This window comes from Aulonocara stuartgranti (genome assembly GCF_965226115.1).
Source record: "Aulonocara stuartgranti genome assembly, chromosome: 8".
NCBI lineage: Eukaryota > Metazoa > Chordata > Actinopteri > Cichliformes > Cichlidae > Aulonocara > Aulonocara stuartgranti.
The window spans coordinates 3,195,530-3,220,829 of record NC_138959.1 but is presented as its reverse complement, the minus strand read 5'-3'; the positions used below and the strand labels follow the sequence as shown (position 1 = coordinate 3,220,829).

The 25,300-nt window shown below is 41.2% G+C and overlaps 2 protein-coding genes across 2 annotated transcripts; both read left to right on the top strand.

The window, feature by feature from the left end:
• Positions 1–323: 323 nt before the first annotated feature.
• Positions 324–16,599, top strand: st6galnac (ST6 (alpha-N-acetyl-neuraminyl-2,3-beta-galactosyl-1,3)-N-acetylgalactosaminide alpha-2,6-sialyltransferase). The gene is made up of 10 exons (XM_082544429.1): positions 324–499; positions 1,445–1,764; positions 7,344–7,638; positions 10,946–11,111; positions 12,526–12,700; positions 12,809–12,947; positions 13,035–13,138; positions 13,868–13,951; positions 14,196–14,295; positions 14,647–16,599. The coding sequence occupies exons 2-10, from the start codon at positions 1,628–1,630 to the stop codon at positions 14,815–14,817; spliced, it is 1,371 nt and encodes a 456-aa protein (XP_082400555.1). The 5' UTR covers positions 324–499; positions 1,445–1,627; the 3' UTR covers positions 14,818–16,599.
• A 1,389-nt stretch (positions 16,600–17,988) lies between these two features.
• On the top strand, positions 17,989–23,120 carry LOC309712728 (uncharacterized protein). The gene is made up of 2 exons (XM_082543762.1): positions 17,989–18,178; positions 20,204–23,120. The coding sequence occupies exon 2, from the start codon at positions 20,240–20,242 to the stop codon at positions 21,590–21,592; it is 1,353 nt and encodes a 450-aa protein (XP_082399888.1). The 5' UTR covers positions 17,989–18,178; positions 20,204–20,239; the 3' UTR covers positions 21,593–23,120.
• The last annotated feature ends 2,180 nt before the right edge of the window (positions 23,121–25,300 follow it).

The following is a 25,300-nucleotide window of genomic DNA, read 5'->3' as shown; positions in this document are numbered from 1 at the left end:
TTTCTTCACTGCAAGAGATCCAAGCAGAGAAATAGATGTGACTCAAATGGGGCTTTTCTCACTTCTGTGCAGGTACATGTAACACACACACAAAACTCGTGACACATGTTGGACACCACATTCTGCACCATGCCAACCACAGGAATCAAATGTTAAGACACGCTGCATGAGAGCTCGTGCATCAGGGCTTTTGTCAGTGTAGACAAGCTGATCTGTTTTCCTCTGAGTGTTTCTGAGCTGCCTGCTCATGTCTCACTAACTTTATTGCTGCCTGCAGTGGGTTCCCTCCCCTCCTCTCGTGCTCTGGAGTTCAGGGGGTTGACCAATTGCCAGCAGCTGTTGCTCATTTCACAATGGTCCCGCCCATACAGTGCAAGGCAGGCAGCACAACCGCTTCACAGTAGATGAGCAATAGAGAGCTAAGTTAGAGGAATATGTCTCCACTGTGAGCAGCAGAAAGGAAATACTTAGAGCAAAGGAAACAGGAGCTCAGCTGCTGGTGAGTGAAGCTTCATGTTCTTCATTTCTCAAAAGCATTCAGAGGTTTTTTGAAGAGGTTTCTGTTTCTCAGAGTCCTCTCATTAAAGGAAGGCAGATTGAGTCATGATTTGTCACAGGCTGATGCTTTTTGTTTCCTCTTTGATATTTTGCTCTAAGTCTCTGTCAGACATGTTATGAATTACTGGATGACTTTTGCGATGTTTTACTGTGTAAAACCTCCAGTTTCTGGGGTGTGGAAGTGCTCATTCGCTCTGTTATAACTGCTATCAGAGATGCTGGAGTTTATCACATTCTTTCCATTCCCCATTTAGAGACTCAGCCAGCACTCCCACATGCCTAGGAACCTCTGTCTCTCTCTCTCACACACACACACACACACACACACACACACACACACACACACACACACACACACACACACACACACCAGTGGACGTATTTATCAGTTTCTGGACTTGAGAGACGTTTAGTGCGCAGACTGAGTTTATTACAGAGGGGTGCAGCTCACCGCTCGGTGCTAATGCAACTTCTTCTAAGAGTTGGAGAAACATGTTGAGTTGACTAAAGACGTCAGTTTCCTGTAAGATAACATTTCTGGCTTCCTGTATTTTTCAGCTGAAGCTATCGTCATCCCTTCCACTCCCAGCCTCTTTATTTTTCCTTTTAAACTTTGCTCAGCATATTTTTAATGTGTGAAGCTGTAGTGTTTCCTCTGTTTCCTCTCTCGTCTGTAAGAAGACTGTAAGAGCAGAAAGTAGATAAGCAAGAGCAGGATGTAAAAGGAGATGAAGATTGTGACCCTGAGCTTTGTGTTCAGGGGCATGAAGGCAAAGACTTCATTAAAAAGGGATTATTTGGCACTCTGACGCTGAAAGATAAAGTTTCCCCTCCTGAGTCTTTACCCTCGTTCCAACGCTCTCTTTCTGTCTGCCTCTCGCTGTAGCTGTGTTGAGAGAAGCTCAGAGGAGAGCCCAGATCCTGTCGTGGGTAAATCCCCCGCTGTCGACACTCGTAGCTGCCCTGTAGAGTGGCACAGCGTTCACATCCTCTTGCTCCTCATGTTCCTGGGAGCTGAGTGGAGGGCAGGGCGAGGAGACGCAGCCTGCTGGCCAGAGTCACAAGCACCATGATTGGGATGGGGCTGCACAGGAGGCTGCTTTTTGCCATGCTCACGGTCTCGTGCGTCCTTATTGTCTACATTCTGGCTTTGACCCTGGAGAGGCCTCTGGTGCCTCTCTACGACTTCATACAGAGGGCGAGCGGGTGAGTTCAGACTTTTACTTTGAATCTCAGATATGATAAGATGGATATGAATCTTCTTTGACTTGTAGACATTTTTGTGCATCATCTTTACACTTTTGGGGGCACACAGGAGTACAGTTAGATCCAGCTTATCGTGTTTCACCTGCTGAAGATCAGAATAAAGAGGGGACAAAACTAAAAGTTGCAGCTCAGGCCTGAGAGGGAAAAGTTACTGAGTGTCACCTGATGACTTGAACAAGGAACTAACTGCCAGGTGTGGATTTCAGGAAGGCAACACAATATTTATAACATGTGCACCTGACACTTTCTCTAAAAGAAAATGCTACAATCGGCAAGGCAACAATACCTCTGATGAAGAAAGACACCAATGAGTTTATATAAACTCCAAGATATGAATGAGTATAAATATTGGTCTGCTCAGTTATGGTTAAAAACGGAGTTATTTTGGTCAGTATGGAGATTTAAAGCATGACATCCAAACACGTTCGATGCTCTCAGAAGGGAAATGGGGGACCGATGACACGTTTGGGATGTACGTGATGGAAATTTGACACATGTGAGCAGTTAAAGTACAGAAACCGAAGGCAATGCTCGCATATTCAAGCAGGTTTATTCTCCCAAATAAAAGCTATGAAAGCAGCCTGATATTGGACTGAATCCTTAATTCGTTAAACCTGATTCTCATGTCTCGAACCATGCGGGCGCAAGAAAGGACGTGAGATAAAATCATGACAATATGTGCGTTCGTTCAGTCATGATGATGCTGAAGAATTAAAAGCAACGCAGAAAGCCGAGAAGCCTCGCCGCATTACACGTCACGATGTTCTGACTGGACTTAACCAAGGCTTTCGTTTACATCACCGGCCCTGAATTCTCAAAAAATATCCAAGACATTTAAAAGCAAAAAACATTAACAAAGAGTTGGGCTCAGTTTCAGATCCCCTCGTACTTTATTCCAGGGTAAAGGTGCAGCACATTTTAAGAGCCACACTTTCCCCTGCATCTGTAAACCATTCAGAGAACACGGCCATAAAGTGATGCACATGATGACCATGATGACCAGTGATAAAATCTTAAGTACACCAACTGTTATGAGGACGCATCAGAAATGCTTGCAGGGCAGTTAAATATGTAACACATTTAATGCTGCTGAGTACGAGTAGCAGAAAGGAACCAACCTTTGGACTTCATCAGGGTCTTTGAGCTTCTTCTGGGCGTGGCCCTTATCAAACTGTTGTCACAAAACTACTGTTAACAACAGGAGAAACACTCACAGCAAAAAGGCCATAAAAAAGTGCAAGAAGACATTTATAATACTCATATAATCTCAAAGTAATAGATAACTAAAAACAAATTTTTATTGCTGTTTATTAGTTTTACAAATTCTTCGTCACTCTTAAACAAGGGTCAGTGGATGCCAGGATGTTTGTCACTGGATATCCTGGGTATGTGGAAGCCCTGAAAAACTTGTCTTTTTAATATTTGCATTAAGAAGAATAAAAATAGAAATCTAGAGACTGAGACATGTCTGTATTGTTAGAGAAAAAGCTTCTCATTCAAGGTCCAAGAAGGGTATTAAGAAGTTAAACATTAAGCAGCAAGCACAGACATATCCCAGGTTTACTCCCATGTCCCAGTGTTTTGATACACTGGTGTTACTACCGGCACGAGGAGCATTACAACAGTGATTCCCACTAGGGGTGGGTTTTTATAATCGATTCATCGATTAAAATCGATTCTGGCTTGGATAACGTAAAATCGATTCATTAAAATCCTGAATCGATTTTTTAATATAAATTTATTTTGTCCGAAATGCCAGAATCTCTGGTGACATCTCACAAAATTTCAAGAACCACCAAACAGTAAATGAGAGCAGGTACAGGGATTCTTCACATAGACTTAAACACAGGGCGTGACCCGCGGATCAGAATCAGTTAGATGTCGCCTTTCTCACAGTCGGGGCTGAAAGTGAAAGCCGACAGCTCACTGATCCGGGTCCGCGCTTTGTGTTCACGCCCTTTATGCGCTGATTCTAAAGCTGTTAGTTTGATCTCTCTCCAAACAATATTGACCGAACCAGCAGCAAAAGAAGATCCAAACGCTTCACATAAACATCGTCATGAATTCACTCTTTTACTGTTTTGCTTCCATTGCGATGCGCAGCTCTCTCTCTCTCCCTCTCTCCCTCTCCCTCTCTCTTTCTCTCTCTCTCTCGAACAGTTTCGCTTTCTTCATTATTCGCTTGCTTGTTACACAAGTCTACTGTTGCTTACAGCGCTGTCGGCCGCTGTTTTTTTCCCTTTTACATTCTTCCGAAAAGAAAACCTCATTTCTGCTGTTCAATACTGAACAAATTAAAACTTTTTAAAATTATTCAAAATGCAAAATGCTTAGCCGTGTCTCTAATAAAACCGCTGTAACGTCAGAGGTAATGTTCATTAATTAATGGTTTTCTTTCGTTTTTGATGTACTGCAGAATATTTTTATAAAATCCCAGGCCAGGAAAATCACCTTCATGTTTTTCTGTGTTTTATCTTCAGCTACTTTGACACAAAGGCATCTGCTGTGATGCTCACACCTTTGATAAAGTCTTGCGAGTGTCAGCTTCCTTTTTATAGATACAAAAATATGTAAATGTACTGATCTGAATTATAATATTTCTGACTGTCAAAATTTCCCAGATTTAAATTGAATCGAATCGAATTAAATCGAATCGTGGATCGAATCGATTCGGGACCTTGTGAATCGGAATTGAATCGATTCTAGAAATCAGTGACGATACCCAGCCCTAATTCCCACAACATCTGCCCCATTCAAATATCGTATGATCTTTTTTCTTTAAATGCAAGTCTTTAGAGTTACAGATGTTGTTGCTGCTAATGATGTTTTAAAGTTCTTTATCTTTAAAAATATTTTGTGTGCATGACGACGTTCTTTTCCCGGTCAAAACTGGATGTGTGGAAATAAAACTGATGCTTTCCAATCTGAACTAAATTTATGGATTTTTTATCTTTTTGAAGAAGCATAAAGCTTCAGTTTCATTTCAGCTATTTAATCCTTTTGTTAGAAACAGGAAACTCTGGTGATGACGCGAGTGAGTTATTAAACAGGATTGCCTTATCCACTCTCAGCTCCCCCGGACATGCACACGATTGGACAAAAGGGGACTTTAACACCTGAAAATAAACTAAACATGACCAGTTAATTCACCTTTATGTGAAAATCAGGTATTTATCCATATTGTGCACTGAAAATATGGTGCTACATACCTCTTGAATCAGTCGTCTGGATCGTATTTTCCAGCTAAACAATATTTTTAAGCCTCAGCTGCTCTTGCATTTTCCATCCTGAAATTGACACTGCCTAAGAATTTGGTACAGTGACCTCCTTGTAAAAGGGGAAAAACTGAAGAAAAGGCGGCTTTCCCTCCCTGAACACTGTCAGGTTCAGACAACAGTCCACATGCAGAGCTGTATCAGACGAGGCAGTGAAACTGGTGTGAAGGGTTAAACTCTGAGATCATAAGTGGTACGAGGGGTTTTCTGTAACCGGCACTTATCCCCCTCCCTTCCACTTGTATCATTGTGGTTTCAACAAAGGAGCCACACAGCACTCCGGCCACACTAATGAAAAAAATCCCCTGGAGTTATTTCACTGGAGGTGGTCTCTCTCACACACGTATGTGAAATGTAAGCTTTGTAGCGACGGGCAGCGGTCCAGGTTTAAAAAGCCGACGGGTCCACATTAAATGCATTAAATCGAGGGGGTGGAGAAAAGATGGCTACTTTCTAAGGGGGCTGTTTGAGACACTCAGGAGTGAGTGTGGGCTTTTTGAGCTCAGAGGGCTCTGATTTAAAAAAAAAAAAATCTGAATGCCTTTTGTAAGAATCATAATGTGAATGTCCTCTTCACTCGCCTGCAGCTTTAGTCTGGAACTGGAGGTTAAGATCATGAATTTAGACGCTGAAGCAAAAGATATTTTACAGCCATTGGTGTTAAAGCCTCATGTAGAAACGTGAAATGGTCAAAGAGCAGAAAACTGAAATCCCCATAAGATGCACAAAGGGGCCCTGTGCACAGAGACGTAAAAGGCCCCAATTCCCACCTTTGAGACTCCCTGTGATGAGTGACGACTGCTTTACAGTCTTTTTTTTTTTTTTTTTGTCTATTTTGAAGTCAAAAGATGACTGCTCCTTCCAAATGCAGTCGTTTATATTTGGCAGTGTGGCTCGGTGACACCGGCACAGAACAGGAAAGCATAAAAGATCAAATTAAATATGTACTGAGTCCAAACAATACCCCAGCAGCTGTGGTGTCTGTGCACGCTGTGTAAACACAATTGATTAGAACGATGAGTTAAGCCAACCTATCCGGGTGGAACTCTCCCAGTCTTTTATTAACTTTATTCTGTTGGAGGAGTTTGCAGTTTGTCCTGTGACTGTAATGTGGCAGTTAGTGAGGCGCAGGGGTGGAGGAGGTGGTTGCCAAGCAGCTTGCAAGCTCAGCTGGGAAAATTGGACTAAAATGGAGTAACCGGATCGCCCTGTACGAGATTCACCAACTGAGTATGTCAGGATCTGAGCTTTGACTCTGAAACACTTTATAAAGACGTCCAGAGGCTTCCCGATAGTTCAAATAATCAGCTAATGCTTGATGCTCGGAGAAAACAAAGTATTGATATATGAGAGGATGTTTTCTTTAACAGAAACGTGTAAAACACAGAGCAACCACCAGGCTCATGAAATAATTATACCACAGTTATCGCAATGTCACACTGTAGCACACAGGATTTTACGGTGATCAATGAGACTTTTACATCTCATGACTTTGGTTTGTTGTTTCTCCTTATGTTACCAGTTACTTGCCAAAAATAATATTGATCAAGAGTACAACAGAGTAAAAATATCATTTTTTATTATTGAAATCTCTGTTGGCTCTTTCCACCTGCCTAAGTGTGATCTCTTTCTGCCTTCCTCTGCTTTACAACAGCACACACTTTGGATTAGTTCTCTTTTGAAACATGACACGTAAAAGAAACATTTGAGTGTGGGAAACCTTCACCAACCGAGTGAGGAAAGCGCAAATGCTCTGAAAAGACATGAACAACAAAAGCTGGGACTTTGTCCTCATGTAGGCGTCAACTTTTTATTGTGTGGATTATTTTAGTTGTTTTTGTTGATGTGGGCGTTTTTGCTTTGATTTCACTTCCAGGATTATCTTAAATATGAAAAAAAAATCCTTCCAAGCACTCGAACATGCGACTTCCCGTTTTGTGCATTAAATGGAAAAAAACATGCTCATGCACGAACTATTTCCCTTTATCTATGCTCATGACATTTTCAAAGAAAACTGTTTAAAATGCACACATAGAAGCAGCTCGTATCATAAGATGACCCTCAAACCCTTTAATTTCATAGCTCATGTATTTGAATTTTTGATTTTCATATTTTACTCTGGGCTGCGCTCTCTTAAGCCACAATAGGCACATTAGTTGGAAGTTGAAAATAATGTGGAGCTGTCCTTTGACTCTTGCTTGGTATGTGTTACATATGTGTCGGTAACTCTTCTGTCTCCCGCAGCATCTCATCCGAGGAGCCTCTCAACGGGCCGAGCAACAATGCCCACTTGACCTTCCTGCCCCCAGTGCCCAGCTCGCATCCAGACAGGGATGTAGGGAATTTGTTCCTAAAGCATCACAAAGTGCAAAAGCAAGACCTGGATAAGGAGACATCCAAGTCCAGATCTGATGATGCCAATAATAAAACCAGGATCGATACCAAACAGCCTACAGTGAAGCCTGCTCGGCCAGCCAAACCTACGGACCCTCCCTTCATAGGAGACTCGTACATGAGCGAAGACGTCCCTCCGCAGACGGTGAGTTCTCCTTAACTGTGCTTAGTCTGCTGGCTTTGATTTCATCTGCTGCTGAAAATGAAACCCCCTGAGAGCAAAACGTTTATCTGATTTCAGCAGCTGTCAAAGAAATGTTTGCTGTTTTTAATCCAGGAATCTGAAATCTAATCTGTCTATATTTTACAGGCTGTTTTCCCTGTGACATGTGACATATATGTCTGTGCAGTTTGTCCTCTGACTGTAATGTGACAAATCGAGACGACTGTGTGGATGTCTCGATTTGTACAACTTCCTCTACATTTGCTTCTTGTTGTGCTTCTTCTCTCCTTACTGTGCTGTTGTACAGGATGTAATGTTTGCGTGGGTCCTGCATGTAGCCCTGCAAAAACACTCAAAAGAACAGGACAACATGCAGAACAGCACAATCAAAGACCTCAGAATGACAGGAAGTGAAACCGCATGCACTGATACACAAAAATATTTTCTCATGTTCAGTTGACATGGACAGTATGCAATTTGGCCACAAATAGAAGCGCGTACTCTACCAAATGAGTGTCATGTTGTTTCCAGTGAATGGTAAACGTGCTGGTACTTCCTACTCAGCTTAACACTCGAAGCACTTTCACCCACTTCTACAGCACTTTTATCTGTGGATGTGCAAGGTGAAGCTCAAGACTCACGATCTGGCTCAAGGATATTTTGTCACGTAGACAGTTCGAGCTGGGGATCGATCCAAAAACAACACGAACCATGATTTCCTTTGGGATTAATAAAGTATTCTGATACTGTGGCTCATTCATGTTTTAAATAAACAGCAATTAAGCTCCTTGGCAACAGACAATATATCAGACCTTCATATTCACAAAACCACACAAATAATAAAGGTAAACATCATCGTTATGGTGACTGACTGAAGTGGTGAGAAAAAAGCCAGCGGGTAATAAAAGTTGTAATTTGAACCCAGTAAACCAGCGGTGCCCATCACATGACTTGGTTTATCATCCCTGCAGCACTGTCACACATCTGCTTTTATTCGGGGCTGAGATGTCATAGGGCGGCTGCCATGGTTACTGGGTGGATCTGTTTTTTCCAGTAAATGTTTAGTAGAAATATGTTTCATGTGTTTTTGTTTGTTTTGTTTTTTCTTTGTTTGTTTGTTTTTATGGAGCCTGACTTCCACATTTCCTCACTATGAGCACAAACTCATGGTGTCATGAGGATGGAGGAGTGTAAAACAGATTAATTATCAACTCTGACTGTTATGGATGACATTGCATATTTTTGTAAGACTTTAATGATGAGGCCATATCATAAATTGCCTCTGTCAGTGCGTCCCAGGGCAGCTGTGGCTACAATGTAGCTGCCATCACCAGTGTGTGGATGACTGAATGTGTAAAGCGCTTTGGGGTCCTTGGGGACTAAGTAAAGCGCTATACAAATACAGGCCATATACCATAAATGATGATCTGTGCAGACATTGTAGTTAATGATAAATTTAACAAAGACGGAACAAGAAAGATTAAAACCATGGTGTACTACCCCAGAGGAAAAATGAAACAAAGGAGCCACTTATACCAGAAGCAAGAATACAAAACAAAGCTGCTGTTATTGTTGAGAATCTAAATACTGAACAGCAAGTTTCAGGCCATAAATAACATGACTAACATAAACGGACTGCAGAGACAGCCAAGGAGAGAAGACGCGATCAAGATAAACTAGTTGATGCATTTCTTTATTTTTATGCCACTGCATTCATTTTAGAGGTAAAGGTTGGATATTATTGGCTTTAACTTAAAAATGTTACAGCACAGGAGATGTGCCTGACATAAAGAGCTCTGGTGGTAGCACTACCATGCTACTGGTGGTAGTGCTACTGATGCACTAGGATGTGACTGTGGTTCAGGGGGTTGGGAAGCTCATCTGTAACTGGAAGGTTGCCGGTTCGATCCCCCAGCTCTCTCTGCTCTCTCTGTCCTGGGCAAGACACTTCACCTACCGCCTACTGATGGGGCCGATGGCAGCCTCGCTTCTGTCAGTCTGCCCCAGGGCAGCAGTGGCTACAACTGTAGCTGCCTCCACCAGTGTGTGAATGTGAGAGTGAATGAATAGTGGCATTGTAAAGCGCTTTGGGTGCCTAGAAAAGCGCTATATAAATCCAATCCATTATTATTATTATTATTATTATTATTATTATTATTATTATTATCCTTTGACTACGATGACCTGGATGACTGAGAACCTTCACAGACTTATTATTATTATTATTATTAGCATGTAGCTGTTGTTTCTGGTACAGTTTACTGCCATGTTCCAGAGAACTTAGATCATCACTGCCTTTCTTAAATTGCGAAACTTATTCAGTCATGTTTTCTTATTAACAGAGCATTTTGGTGTTGAATGTTTTATTTTTTTCTTTGGTTTTTATCGGTTGAAATTAATGCTTTCGATCCGACTCGGGTTGCTTCATTTTTCCTTTGAGGCTACTGTTATTGTGATATAGATATCTGTAGCTGTATAGACGACCCTACGCTGTCATTTTGGTCTCTAAAATAGCGTCTGTTGCTTGAGGGTTACCCAGCAGCCAAGCTGATATATGTAGTGAGTCAAGTTTATTAAGATGCCTGAATAGATAAGAAAGCAGGCGTCTGTTGCTCAGGCGATACACCTTTATCATCCACTAAAAGCGCAGATCGGTTAGATCAGCAAGTTACTGAACAAAGAGTGAAAAGCTTGTGCGCACGAGCATGTGTGTTGAAGTATTTAAAGTATATAAATAAAGAGCGATGTGACTGTGCATGATTGGCTGCAGCGTGCAGTATGAGGCACTTTTAAAGCTCTTAGTTTCCCGGACTATCATCCGCTCACTTTCAGTGGGTAGATTTTCTTTGAGCACCCTTCTCTGATAACATCTGCATGTATTTTCTTATCTGTTATTTCCACTCTTGTATTTCACTCAAACAGAATATTTCTCCTCCACTAACATCTACTTCCTTGTCTACATGTGTATATACTTGTAAGGTTTTTGTTTTGTTTTTCATCAGCAATGTCTGCCTCTGTGTGTTACTTCATGCCTCATGCTGGATGAAACCTCCAGCATCTGTCCTGTCGTTAGCCCTGTTCTCTCTCCGCTCTGTAATTACCAGGCAATTGCGCCCAGTGAGACTCTTATTAGGAGGTCAATATTGAGGGTGAACTTCCTGCCGAGTGAAAGTAATGATGTTGGCTTCGTAATGATTGTGAGGGACGTGCAGTAACTGCATTTAGGTCTGGAGGTAGGAGCGTCTGCATGAGGTCTGATAACAGTTATGTTGGTGTCTGCTCCACACAGGGCTGTCCAGACAGCATCCGAAGTCGGGTGGGGAAAACTGAATTTGGAGAGCGATTTCTGGAAAGTATTCCAGTTTTGCAGTGGGCCAAACACGTGACACCCGAACAGCACCGGCGTCTGAGCCATTATCCTGGAGCACATGGCTGGGGAGGGATCGATTACGACAGTGAGATTTTGATTTTATCTAAAAAATTTTCCTTTCATTTCATTGATTGCTCCTTTTGAACTCTCCAGTTTCTTGTGAAACTTATTTTATTTTAGTTTTAGTTTAACGTTCATGATGGAATGCAGCCATCACAACTCTGCAATTTTTCTCTACCCAACCAAATCAGTCTTTTTTTTTTTTATCCTCACCTCCGTGTTCAGATTTTTATTCTTAGGCTTTATTAAAGCAGCTTTGCATGAGTCCATGATTCAAAATAATCTTGTTTATCTTATGCTGGGCCTTGGTGCACCCACACACCACCCACCCAGTTCCATATAAACACATCCACACTGTGACATCAAAGAATTTTAATAAAACTGTCAGGATCCGACTGCTTAGATCAAACCTGAGCTTTTGCCTCATACTTAGACTGACATCATCATTTGTAGCTTTGTAACATCCACCGTTCTAACAGCTCATAATGGGAAAACAAGGAAAATCGGTCAAAATTCAACTAATTGTATTATTATTTTTTAATATAAAGCTGGATTTGCCCCAGTTCAAGATGAGGTGCGTATGTGTCCTGGCTTTTTTGTTTGTTTGTTTGTTTGTTTGTTTTATTTAAACATACATTGACATGGTCCTGAAAATAAAAGTATTTACATTTTATTTTGAAAAAGGAGTGTCTTAGAGTTATTTATTATATAAAACAGACAAAAAACCCACAAAACTGAAAATGTAAATACAGTAATACACCATAAATTTACAGTAAATGTACATCAATACATTAAACAATTGTTCAGGCTGAATAATCCACAATAACTCTCTGGCAGGAAAATATCCTCCTCCAACTCTGTCTTATAAGAGCCAGATGTAGGACTACAAGTACTTCTGGATAATTTCATTGAGGACATGCTGGTCTCATCACAGCACAGACGTTTATCATAGAGATAAAAGCAGCTTCCTGTCTGTGTGCCCACATGGAGCCTCTGGGATTTTTTTTCCTGTTCTTTCAGGACAATCCATCCATCCATCCATCCGCGTCCGCTTATCCTTTTCAGGGTCGCGGGGGGCGCTGGAGCCTATCCCAGCTGTCATAGGGCGAGAGGCAGGGTACACCCTGGACAGGTCGCCAGTCTGTCACAGGGCCAACACACCGGGACAGACAACCATTCGCACTCACATTCACACCTAGTAGCAATTTGGATTAATCAATTAACCTATCCCCACAAACTGTGGGAGGAAGCCGGAGTACCCGGAGGGAACCCACGCAAACACGGGGAGAACATGCAAACTCCACACAGAAAGACCCCGGCCTGATGTTGGAATTGAACTCAGGACCTTCTTGCTGTGCGGCAACAGTGCTAACCACCGTGCCACCATGACGCCTATATTAAACAAATCTTAGATTTAATCAGTTCTTTTGTGCCAACAGCACTGGTGGAAACACTCTCTGTCCTCAACTCACCTGCTAACTGGCAGATGTTGGACAACTGGAAGGCTCCTGGCAATAAGTCGGCGTGCAGTCGCTGTGCAGTGGTGGGGAATGGAGGGATACTGAAGAACTCCCAGAAAGGGAAGGAGATCGACAGCCATCACTATGTCTTCAGGTCGGTCCTGACGCCTTCCTTCCTGCTTCCTTTCATTAATAATGAAAATATAAGAAAAATAATGCTGATTCTATTTATTATGTGTCTCTGGATTGTTGTGGTCTTCAGGACCAATGGGGCAATCATTAAGGGCTTTGAGGAGGACGTAGGGTCTCGGACCACCCACTACACGTTCTCCACAAACACGCTGATGAATTCCATGTTGAGCTACGCAGGTGTCGGGTACAGACGACCCCCCGTGTCTAAGGTGAGGACGGAAATAAACATCTGTCTTTATTAAGTGACGACGTTAAAACGGTCTTGTCATGCTCGGCTGCTCCCTCCTCTCAAACAGGAAACGCGGTACATTTTCCTGCCGGATCACGACCGAGATTACCTGCTGATGAAAGCGGCGGCGACGCACACCCTGGTGGACAGGGGGCGTGAGAAGGGCAAAAAGTAAGCGACACTTTACAGACTGCAGCTTCAGTCCTGTTTTCTTCTGCGTTACCCGTTTTTAATTTGATTATTATCAGCATCAAGGCCCAAGGAGTGGAAGCGTCCTCAGGGTTGGTCCACTACCACTAGCAGGAGTTCTCCACACTTTATGAGGTTTTATCAAAGATTTTCTTAGGACACAAGCTGCTTTTTCACTCATTTTCAGTCCAATTGTTGTACCTGACCTTGTTCAGAGGAACAGTCATCTCACCAGAGAGCAGAGCAAAAGGCAGAAAACATCCAAAGAAGAGCTTTGAATGTCCGTCAAGAAGCCTGGAGAAGTATTTCTAAAGACTACTGAAAGAAAGAAAGCTGAATCGCAGAGCTCAGACTGTGTTGAAGAATAAGTGTGGTCATAACAAATATTGACTTTCAAGCTCATTTAAATTGTACAAACTTGTTTTTTGCCTGTATGTCTGCAACTCAAGACTTGCACAGCCAGCTATGTTTGTGCAGAGGTGCAAAAACGGAGTCTTACTTTTTGGAAATATGATTGCTGAGATGAAGCAGATGATATTTCCTGCAGACAATCCAGCAGATTAAACCTGACTAGTCTGTATTTGTTTATAATGTCACAAGATCAAATATGTCAGAAGCGTCACTGCTCATCAGTGATCAGTTCTTTGAATGTTAATACTCGTGCTCTCCAGCAGTTGTGGTGTTTTTATAGTAATGCCGTATTTCCTTCAGTCCAGTGAAGTACTTTGGTGAGGACGTGTCAGCAGAGAAGTTGAAGATGTACCATCCTGATTTCATCCGTTACCTCAGAAACAGGTGAGCAAATTCTCACTCGTGAAAGCAGAGCTCGTGTTTCAAAAGCTGTAAGTGGGATTAAAGGAGAAGCAGCGACTGAAACCAGAGAGAGCTGCTGAGGGAAGATCCCCACGCAGCCACACTGGGCCACAGAGGTCACCGTGTGAATGTGTGTGTATGTGTGTGTGTGTGAGAAACTTCAAGCTTCAGTTCCTGAAAGGCTCACAGCGCAGGTTATTCATGTTTTGTGATCTTTTTGTTTCAGATTCCTCAGATCCAGCACTCTGAAAACCAGATTCAAAGACATCTACCGTCCATCAACCGGTGCCACGATGCTGCTGGCGGCGCTGCACACCTGCGATCAGGTACATTTCCAGCAGTCTGTTGTTTACTTATCAGGAGACAAGGCCGTACTTGCCCGATAGCGTGAGAATGTTTTGACTTTGAGCAGCTGAGCTGCAGAAGCATGTGCTGCATTTCTGTTAAATTGCTGTGTGTCAAAAAGCCTCCACAGAGTTATGCTTTTGATCTTTACTGTGGTGGCAGCGAGCCTTATACATCGTGTCCAGATTCCGTATCCGGTTAATTGCACATGTTAAACCTGTTTTCCAGCCTGAGGAAATGAAAATGAGCCAAGTGGGTCAAATTGAACTAAAACTGGCATTTTGCAGTTTACGTGTCACCAGATTCCTAATCTGTCTGTCTTTTGATTATAGGTAAGTGCGTACGGCTTCATGACCCCAGACTACAAGAAATACTCAGACCACTATTACGACAAAAACTATCACCCTGTTGGCTTCTTCGCCAACCACGACCTGCGTATGGAGATGAATCTGTGGCAGCAGCTGCACAAGGCCGGCCTCGTACGGCTCTACATGCGCAACTAAACGAGGATGATGAGAAATTTCATCACTCCATCTGCACGCGGCTCACCAGCATAGTCACAGGGAGACGGGATGTGCAGAAACGTGGGACTGTGCCCGTCTCAAAATGACACTTCACAACTTTCTGAAATAAACTCAAAACCAGCAAATGATTTATTTTCATGAAGGAAATGATGATAAATTTGATTTCTAAAAGACAGCTGCTGTTATTGTTCAGCAGAGAGGTCACAGTTATGGGTCTATTTGTTTTGCCTCTTTTTAAAGGAATCTTTCTGTGCTGGGAAGCATTATTCTGGTGACTGGTAGGAAAATGGATCTTATGTTAATTTAAAAGAAAGAAACGATTTTTGGATTAAGGGGCCTGCTGGTCTGGACCACACAATCCTGTGACGGTAAATCCAAACGGTGTAAGCTGTGAGTCACAATCTCTAAGATACTGTCAGACTGTTAAGATGCTTTCAACAACCTCAAAGGGGAGCTCTTCTCCTCCTGCTCCTCCTCATCTTCTGTCATACACGGGCTCTTCCAGTGTTTCACTTACCTGCTGGTTAAACCATCTGTTTATGAGGGGCAACCAATAAGAAGAAAGGTGGCTCGAAGGAAGCTAACGTGGTTCATTTCAAACAGAGAATAAACTGAGGGGCTGCACCAGTGTAAGATTTACTTTGAACTGTGCTACTCTGGTAGAGTTCAAAATCATGACTGTAAATCTGGGAATCTGCAGAATTTATCAGCTTTAGTTGGAGTTGAAACACTCCAGATATGCTATTTTTTTTAAAGTGTTATTTCCTCTCTTTGAATAGATGGGCACAGATTCTTGTCTAGTTAAAGAGGGAACTGATTTGCTATTGTAAAAGTTTGATTGTTTTAAAATGATTTCATTATCTCTGCAGACAATCTGTGGTGATTTATGGTAATATTTGGCTTTCCTGTGAACCTTTCTGCTGCTGCTACAAGCTGAACTGGAAATTGTCCCTTCTGTCTTGTTATGTATTTATTTTTAAACCAGCAAACCACCAAACAGTTGTTTACTCTGAGAACTTTAGATCGTATCATACGATCGGTCTCTGGCAAAGCTCAAGTCATTATTGTTTGACACAGCGAGACCACTCTCGAGTTGGCAACGTGCTTAAAATATCCCATCCCCGCGGCCAGAGCACTGCTGGCAGTGACCACGGGCCATTTTTATGAGTTTTCTTTTTTCTGTGAGTTTACTGTGGAATGAAAAGGGAAATAATTCACTGACTGTGACTTTAAAGCTCACAAACAAATTAAGTATTTAGTTTAAGGGACGTAATTTATTCTCATTTTAAACATATTTTAATTTCTTTTTTTAACACTTAACTACACTTTGTGGCCTCTACTGGACTTTCAGTGCCTTCAATGTGAAACAGCAGTTTGGGTTAATTACTGTAAGAACTGAACTTTATTGCCAGACTCCTTCAGCTCTGACTCATCAGCTTCCATCTCTGAAGTGACCGTGGGGGGGTCTGCCCTCGACTACATGGATGTACTGTCTTCAAGCTTAAAGGGGATTTTATTGTATTTTATTAACAATACTACAAGTTTTGAAGTGGAAGGAAGGTAACCAAACCAAAAACGGTCACATCAGGGAACGTGTGTATTTAAAAATTAGCCTTCTGTGTTATTAAATCAGTGCAGAAAAAGCAATGCAATATTTCCAGCATTTCTGCAAACTGTAGAGGGGAAGGAGACTTCTGGTTTATATACGGTGCAATGATTGATTGTGATTTTTAAAAAAAAATTAAATCCATATCTCAGTGAGTTTGAGTCTTTCTGTCATAACCTGAGAGTTTGGTCACACTTTATTTTACAGCTTTGATTAATTTTTTTCTACCAAAGATCAAGAGGAAGGTTCTAGAAATTATTATTTACTGTTACTAATTATAAAATGGAGAATTTATTTATTGGTCTGTTTTCTTAACTGCATTTTCTAATCCTGGGTCATGAGGAATTCTGGAGCTTATCCTGGACTGGTCACCAGTCTATCACAAGCCTCACACAGAGAGACTATTCACACTCACGGCCAGTTTACCCAGCAAGCATGTCTCTGGACTGTGGGAAGAAGTCATGCAAGCACAAGGAGAACATGCAAACTCCCCAGACAGCAGGCAGATTCAAACCCAGGAGCTGTTTGCTGTGAGGCAACACTGCTAACCACTGTTCCACTGTGACCCAGACAGTATTTGAGAGCTTTTCAGACATTAATCAGTCTTCAGCTGCCACGCACCCTTGTATAAAGTCAGTATCATGTCTGATTGCACAGAATAGCCTATGACTTAATAACATGCAGTCCAATTTTATTTCTATAGCACCAAATGATGACAACAACAGTCACCTCGAGGTGCTTTATTTTAAGGTAAAGACACTACAATAAAACTAGAAAGTACAACAATGAAATGACCCCCTGTGAGCAAACACCTGGTGACAGTGGGAAGGAAAAACTCCTTTTAACAGGAAGAAACCTTCATCAGGAGTCTTGCACCACCTTTTCCATGTTGTTCTGTTTTCTCCACTAAATTTTGTACGCTGTAACATTTATCTTAAAGCTTTAGTTACTTCTATCCTAAAATCTCCAAAATTCTAAGTACCAAAATATATTAGCTCTATAAACATTCAAAATGAAATATTAATTAATGCATAATATCATGATTCTGCATAATGAGCACGGTTTCTATAAATCTTTTGGAATATAAAATTAGAATTATGCTGATTTTGGCTGCATGAAAGCCAGAAATTTGTGCCCCAACAGGCACTGAATGATTGTTTCCAACTTTTTGAAACAAGTCTTTTAAACTAAATTACACATGTCTCTTGTGAGAAAGATATCTATTCTTTAACTTAAGATCTGATGTGACATAGGGCCTCTAAACGTGCTATTCCACCTTGCTGATATGCATTGAGAATAGCTGTGTGTCAACACATAATGTGTAAATGCACTAAATTGGCACAAAGCCATCAGCTAAAAAAATGAAAGAATGTTTTCTTTGTTGTTAATTGTTTAATATGTTTTAAATTTACACTCATTTATATTTGAGGTTATCGTTATTTTAAATGAAGTTTTACTTCAAGATATTTTTTGTCATACTGAGTGACATACCATCCCACGCCTTTTAACCGGCGCCAAAGGTTTCAGTTCATACTCCAATCCAGAAGGTGGTGCTAACGCACCTGAAGTCAGCTCCCCGTGCACTGTTCACCAAAGAAGAGCAGCAAAAAGGAGACAATAAACGAAGTGGATCTTCAATACCGCAACACTGAGACGGTCTTTTGAATTAAACCCAGAAATTAAACCCCTCGAAGTCTATCAGCACCAGGGGATCGATTAAAAACGAGATCGCTGGTAAGAAAAATCAGATTTAACGTGCAGTGACTCTCCGGGAGGAAACGGCTAGCTGCTAGCTCATCGTAGGGGGTGGATGAAGAAAAGAGTTACACAAAAACGGAGCATCTCATCTCTTGTCAATCCCAAACGGCACACAAATGACAAAAAAACATAGTTCGGCTATTTATTAGTTAATAATGAAGTATTAACGCGAATGAAAAAGGCGGAACCCAATAGCGAGGATTGAAGCGGATACCCGGACGGTTTACAGCGCGCACACAGCCAAGTTATTTTTACAGTAAAAAATCTCTTTTTATTCAGTCTGTGACAAAAGCCGCGATGAAACGCAGTATTTGGGCGCTTTTGTGGATTATATAGGCCCGAATTAGATGAGCTGAGCCTGAATTGCAGGCCGCAGCCGCAGGGGGGAAGAGAGCAGCTGGCGAGTCGGACGGTTTCCAGCTCTTTGTCTGAACCGGAAGTACAGAAACATTGACATCCTGTTGAGGCCGATCCCCCCCCCCCCCCCCCCCCATCATGATTTTGTTTGGTTTTTTTTAGACTGCAGCAAATCCAGTATTATCCAATATTATCGTACTTTAACGATTATTAATAAACATATGAAAATACAAACAAATGAAGAAAAATGGCACCTCAGAACTTATTACATATCCAAGGATATTGCAGAAGTCATTAATCTGGTGATTTAGCCTAGTTTATTCCTAGTTTGTACTCTGTGTTTCCAGCAGTGTAAAATATTCATCTTTTTATAAAGGTATAAAAACATGGCACTTCCACATTATTTTAAACTGAAACTCTGAACATAACCTGCTCCCAACAATTTGTTTTATTCTGCTGGCTGCAGATTTGGTGCTGTTTAGTGTTTGAGAGTAAAGAATAATATATAAAAACAGAATTCAAACATAGGGTTATGTACAAGCAAGTAAAGTGTAGGTTAAGATCAGATGATGCTCATAGAACAATAAAATTGTTTGCTGTTGAGGATCTATTTTTATTACTGATGCTCGTCAGGGAAACACAAAGACTTTAGAAGCTACTGAAAATCTTTAGACCCTCCCACTGATTCCCCAGAGGTCTGCAGCAGGTACCACAAAGCAGGATTTTGTATTTCATACCCCTAACCCTACAGATTAGAGATCAGCACGTATGAAATCTCTGCCTACTGACCAATCAATTCACCATGAAATAGCGTCATCATTCCTGGAAGATCCCTTGGACCTCTGTGCGTGAACAGTAGAAGGTTCTAAAGAAATAAATGCAATTTTATTTCTTGCCTGTTTTTTTCCTCTTGGTAGCAAACAGTTTTACAATTTCATTGTTTTACTGGCATGATCCTAAAACAGGCCATGTAAACTGTACTTGCTGATCTCATATTAAATTTGTACGTAAACTGAGCCTATGCTTGAAGTCAGCTTTTATATTTAATCTGTACTCTCAAATGAGTCTGCAGCTGATAGAAAAAAAACTAAAACTGCTAGGAGCGAGCAGGTTTGATTTAAATCAGCTGGAATCACCACATTTTCACTGATTCTTTTCTTTACAGCATGTTTTATGTGTGCAATTTGTTAAGCCGTGCTTTACTAAAATCACTGACTAAAGTGAAAACTGTGACTTGCTTTGTTACAGGAAACTGCGTGTATTAATTTGATGATTTAGAAAATGTACAAATGTTATGCTTGATTCTAATCTGCTGCCGTTTATCCTGATCATCAGTGTTAGGAAAAGTGAAAAAGCCTTCAAAATTGATGTGCAGGGAAAGAAGCATAAGCATCATATTGCATTCAGGGGCGTTTCTTAAGACGTAATGTAGAAAATCTAGCCTTAGTTTGCCTATCGGCCATTCATTAAAAAATAAGAAAAACAAAAGGAATAAAAGTGTTCTGCATAAAATTGGCTTTACTTTTTTATGGTTAATGCTACATTTTTGTTCAGCCTGTTGAATTACTGCTGAGAATCTGCTCTTCAGCTGGATTTAACTGTCGACACAGTTACATCCCTAACTTGTTCCTGTTTTTCCTGCAGATGTTTAATAGCTGTCGGTGATTAAAGAAGTTCCTCATGAGTGAAACCCCAGTCTGGACCAGCATGAACCCGGAGACCCTCCACATAAAGGAGGAACAGGAGGAAATCTTGACCAGCCACGAGGAACAGCAGAGTAGTGGTCTGGAGGAGGCGGATATCATTAAGGTCATAATCACTGCAGTTCCTGTGAAAACTGAAGATGATGAAGAAAAACCTCAGTTCTTACCCTTTCATCAAAGCCAAGCTGAGGACAACAGAGATACAGAGCCTGAGAGCGATGGACAAGAACCGAGCAGTGACCCGGATCTTCAAAGTGAGTTTAAACCTGATGCTGATGAAAAGGCTTCAGACTATTCTGAGACTACTGATGAGTCTGGACCTGAAAACGAAGACAGCGATGGCGGCTGGAAGGAGGGCAGGGCACTGGAGTCGGACTTAAATATGGATGGGGACTGTAATGCAGCAAAAAAATTCTTAAGCTGCACTTTGTGGGGTCAGCAGTTTATCTACAAGCAGTGTCTTCAGAAACAGCTGACATGCCATTCAGGAGAAAATCCTTCCAGCTGTTTGGTTGATAACAGCTGCGAGGTAAAGCAAAACGTAGATTCCCAGGTGGTGGCCCCAACAGGTGTGAAACAGTTTATCTGCGAGTTGTGTAGTGAAGTATTTTACCGAAAATCAGAATTTAAGAGGCACAAGAAAATGCACAACGGGGGGAAGGCATTCAGCTGCGACTATTGCGGTAAAGGATTTAACCGAACGTCAGATCTCAGGACACACATGAGGGTCCACACAGGTGAGAAACCCTTTAGCTGTAGTAGCTGTGGACAGAGATTCAACCAAAAGATACACCTTAAGACGCACATGAGAATTCACACCGGAGAGAAGCCGTTTGTTTGCGAGGAGTGCGGTAAAAGGTTCAGCCAGCAGGGAAATCTGACAACTCACATGCGAGTCCACACCGGAGAGAAACCGCTAGCCTGCGAAGACTGTGGGCAAAGGTTTAACCAGCAGACGCATCTTAAGGCACACATGCGAGTGCACACAGGAGAGAAACCCTTTCAATGTAGTGACTGTGATAAAACGTTTAAACGAAAGACGCACCTTAAGACCCACATGAGAGTCCACACTGGAGAGAAACCTTTCGGTTGCAAGGACTGCGGTAAAAGGTTTTACCGAAACACAGATCTTAAGACTCACTTGAGAGTCCACACGGGAGAGAAACCGTTTGGATGCGACGAGTGCGGCCAGAGGTTCAACCAAAAGACGCATCTTAAGGAGCACATGAGGCTCCACACGGGAGAGAAACCCTTTCACTGCAACAAATGCGGCAAGAGATTTAATCGTAAGACGCATCTTAACTCACACATGAGAGTCCACGCAGAATGAAAACGTCAAGGCTGCTTGGTTTGTTGTAAGAGATTATTTGCCGTGTGGAGGCAAGTCTGCAAGAACCACAGCATTTTTTTTATTGTCCTGTAACGTTTACGTTTTTTAAGCTTTCTTCAGTGCGTAGTTCAGAATATTTTAAACAAAATGATATTTGCTTCATCTGCTGGATGTTTAATGAAATACTAATGCTGAGGCTTCTTTAGTTTCCCTAAGCTAACCTCAGGTTTTGTTATTTAAAGAACTCAAGTAGAAAACAACTGTACTGTTACTAAAAACACTTAATTTAAGCCTGCGCTACGTATTAACTCTTTGTTGGGCTCTGTTGTATGTCAGTCCACACCAATACTTGTGCTCGTACAAAGACTTTTTTATAATGTGTTTTGATGTTTAAGCAGTGAGTCTGAATGAAACTAATCTGAACAGAAAACATAATTTAAAAACTGTTATGGTGGATTATTATGGTAGTCCTTATTAGGGTTGGGCAATTGGACGAATATATCGACTAGTTTTACAAGGGCGATTTATTTATTTGTTTGCCCATGAGCAAGTTTGCTAATAATGATGGAGCTAATAAAAGCAGTCAACAGAAAAAAATAATAGCGCTGTTTTAACAGCACCCTCTTTCATCTGCGAGCAAATGCCCCCACCTCAGAGTGCGCCCAAGTGCTTGTTGATGTGGCTGCAGAAGCTGTTGATAGCCTAGCATACTCAGCCGGATGGTGGACACGTGCATGCTCATGCAAGTTTGTCGTGTTTGAGTACTTTGCTCGAACTATACGTCTGCACAAGTGGCACACCGCTTTGGTTATATCCTTAGGTTTACCTCTTTCATCTGGTTTAAGGCCAAAGAAATCCCAAATTGGCAACTTTTAATTTTTTAGTGCTGTCAGCGTTAACACTCCTTCATCATGACTAACGCGATTAACAATTAACCCATCTGGAGCACAGCCTGAGTCAAAATCCCTGAAATATCTCTGTCAACGCATTTCGGCAGTTTGTCCTAATTTTGTTCATTCTGCGCTCCAGATGGGTCGAGAGCGTTAAAAATTTTAATCGTGATGACCGCGTTTAAGCCGTGTTAACGCTGACAGCGGTTTTTTGCTTTGTTTTTTTGGAAATTAGTTCATCCATGTTTGAACTTCTTCTGTGGTGTAAACGTGCATGATTACATGGCCCCGCCCATCAAGACGTCTGCGCACGCACGAATATATGGCCCATCGGCGATTGTTGGACTGACGATTGCCGGTTGGAAAATTTTTACATATCGCCCAACCCTAGTTCCCATGTAGCATCACTAAACGAATGTTTTTTTTTCTTTTACTATGTGCTACTGGCAGGTTCACTGAAAAATACTACTTTGTAATATAATATACATTTCAGCCAATCCTGTTTGTAAAATGTATGTACTGTAATGTAAATGACTTTCAGATTCAGCTGCCTGTTGACGAGAACACTACTACATGTACTGCTGTATTTGCATGTTGTCTCTCAAAGTGTTTTATTAAAGGTGTGTTCCTGTAACGCATCAGAATGTTCTCAGACTTACCTTTTTGTTACAGTAACAGCATATGATTCTTCTTCTTCAGTGTTTTGGTGAGACTGTCCTCAACAAAACAGCTGGATTGTTTTTGTTTTTTTAATTAAAGCTGTCATTAGGACTAGTTAGATCTTAAAGGTAAGTGCAAAATATTGGCAGAACTCAAAATCCTGTAGCCTAGAGACTGGAGGAGCTTGTTAACATTTTCCAACGCTACCCGGATGTTGTTTTAACAAGTTTATCAGCATGTGAGGTCAAGTCATATAACCTTCATTGGATGTAATAATATCAAATATTTGCAAAGCACTTAAAAGTTATAAAACCACACATAAAGATGAATACATGTTCCACATGGGACGGGTGGGCAAAAAGAAGCTTTTGACCTAACTAAAGCTAAAGTTTAGTTAGGTCAAAAATTCAAACTATAAATGCTCGAAAGGAAACAGGCTATTCGTGTCCAGTGAAGGGAATCCAAGGAACAGCTTACATTAATTAAGCTAATGATTAAGAGGAAGGAAAACTATACAACTATACAAATGACTATCAAAAGAAGAGTTAACCTAGGACCTGGCGTCTACATATGAGGTAATCACATTTTGGGTTATTTAGACCAAAATACTCAATTTTGCTCTACAAGGGCCTGATACCCACTTACGAGGACATTATACTGCTACTGTTCTATCGAAATTTTAAACGAATATCCTCATATGTGGCTCTGATTTTTCTTAGAAACAAAAATTAGGTAAAAAAAAAATCTTTGCTTTTACATTCATCAGGTCCCAATCATACGGAGCCCCGCAGGGTACATGGGAGAAAAAAAATTAAGACGGACTTTTGCGAGATCTGCTTGGTTTACAAGACATCACATATTTGCAAAAGTGCTCTGACGTTTTCGGAGATCTGACACCCACCATCTCGAAGCTAACGGGAGGTCGAGACCTACTACAGACCTACTACAGGTCGAGACCTACTACAGACCTACTACAACTCGGGATCTCGCAAAAGTTTTGCGAGATCCCGAGTTTGTTTTGTGAGATCTCGCAAAACTTTTGCGAGATCCCCAGTTAGTTTTGTGAGATCCCTAGTTTGTTTTGCGAGATCTACTTTTGAGCACCTACGCCTGTGTGCTCCCACATTAATCACACTCTATCCCAGCTGCAAACTGGGGTGGGACACAATATATACCTTTGCCTGCATGGCTCCTAATTGATGAAGACACAGTAGTTTAACCTAAATGACTTATCCATAATTTGATGAAGGCAGTGTGCAAAGAGGTTCAGTTTAAGGTCAAAGGGAAATTCATTTCATTTATATTTTTTGCAATAAATACTCAATAATAATGATCAGTTTTCTAATCTGCAAATCAGGACCAAACATAGAAACTTTGTTATATGCGTGCCACATTCACTGCACATATTCTTTTGTTGGTATTACTGAGAATCAGCTTTACAGTTTGAGTATGTAAAAGAATTACTTCAGCAGAGAATCACAGCATGATTGGTAAAATAATCAGTGAAAATTTGGTGGTTTTAAACTCAAAACTCTGCTGTTGACCAGATTATGTGTTCAGCAGTTTTGATTATATGGAGAACAACATACGAGCTTTCAGAGAAGTACAATCACATCCATTTTTGTAAGTCGCTGCGCCTTCAAGACTCGGAACATTCATCACGCCATCACTAACTTAACATGCTCAAAACAAAGTATATGCACAGTCAATATACATAATAATCATACTAAAAACATTTAATAGTGTGCAAAAGTCTTGAGCCACTTTCATGTCTTTTTATTTTGTTTCCAATGAGTTTAACTTTCTGTGAATTAAAAAAAGTGCTCTTGAGCTCTTGGGCAATACTTCTCCAGGTTTTGAAAGCTTTCCTTTGGACAGTCCAGTCCTTGTACTTGACAATTTTTTAAAAATGCTTTTCCTTTTTTGTTTGTTAAGCCCCTTAACACTGGCCTATGAGTCATTCAAGCATAAAAAGACAACTTATAAAGTGCTTGGAGTGCTCCAGTAAAACAGAAGTGCTTTTAAATAGTATTTTCAGGTACTTTGTTATTAGCAACCTGTCAAAACCCCACCAAAGAAAAAACAGACTGATAAGTAGGGATGGGTACCGGTGTCGTTCTGACATAAACGGTAGTAACCAGACCGAAAAGCAGCGCAC

Coding starts and splice junctions, on each gene's coding strand:
- st6galnac (XM_082544429.1), top strand. CDS start 1,628: ATGATTGGGATGGGGCTGCACAGGAGGCTGCTTTTTGCCATGCTCACG. Junction 1,765..7,343: donor TTCATACAGAGGGCGAGCGG/GTGAGTTCAGAC, acceptor TGTCTCCCGCAG/CATCTCATCCGAGGAGCCTC. Junction 13,952..14,195: donor ATCCGTTACCTCAGAAACAG/GTGAGCAAATTC, acceptor TTTTTGTTTCAG/ATTCCTCAGATCCAGCACTC.
- LOC309712728 (XM_082543762.1), top strand. CDS start 20,240: ATGAGTGAAACCCCAGTCTGGACCAGCATGAACCCGGAGACCCTCCAC.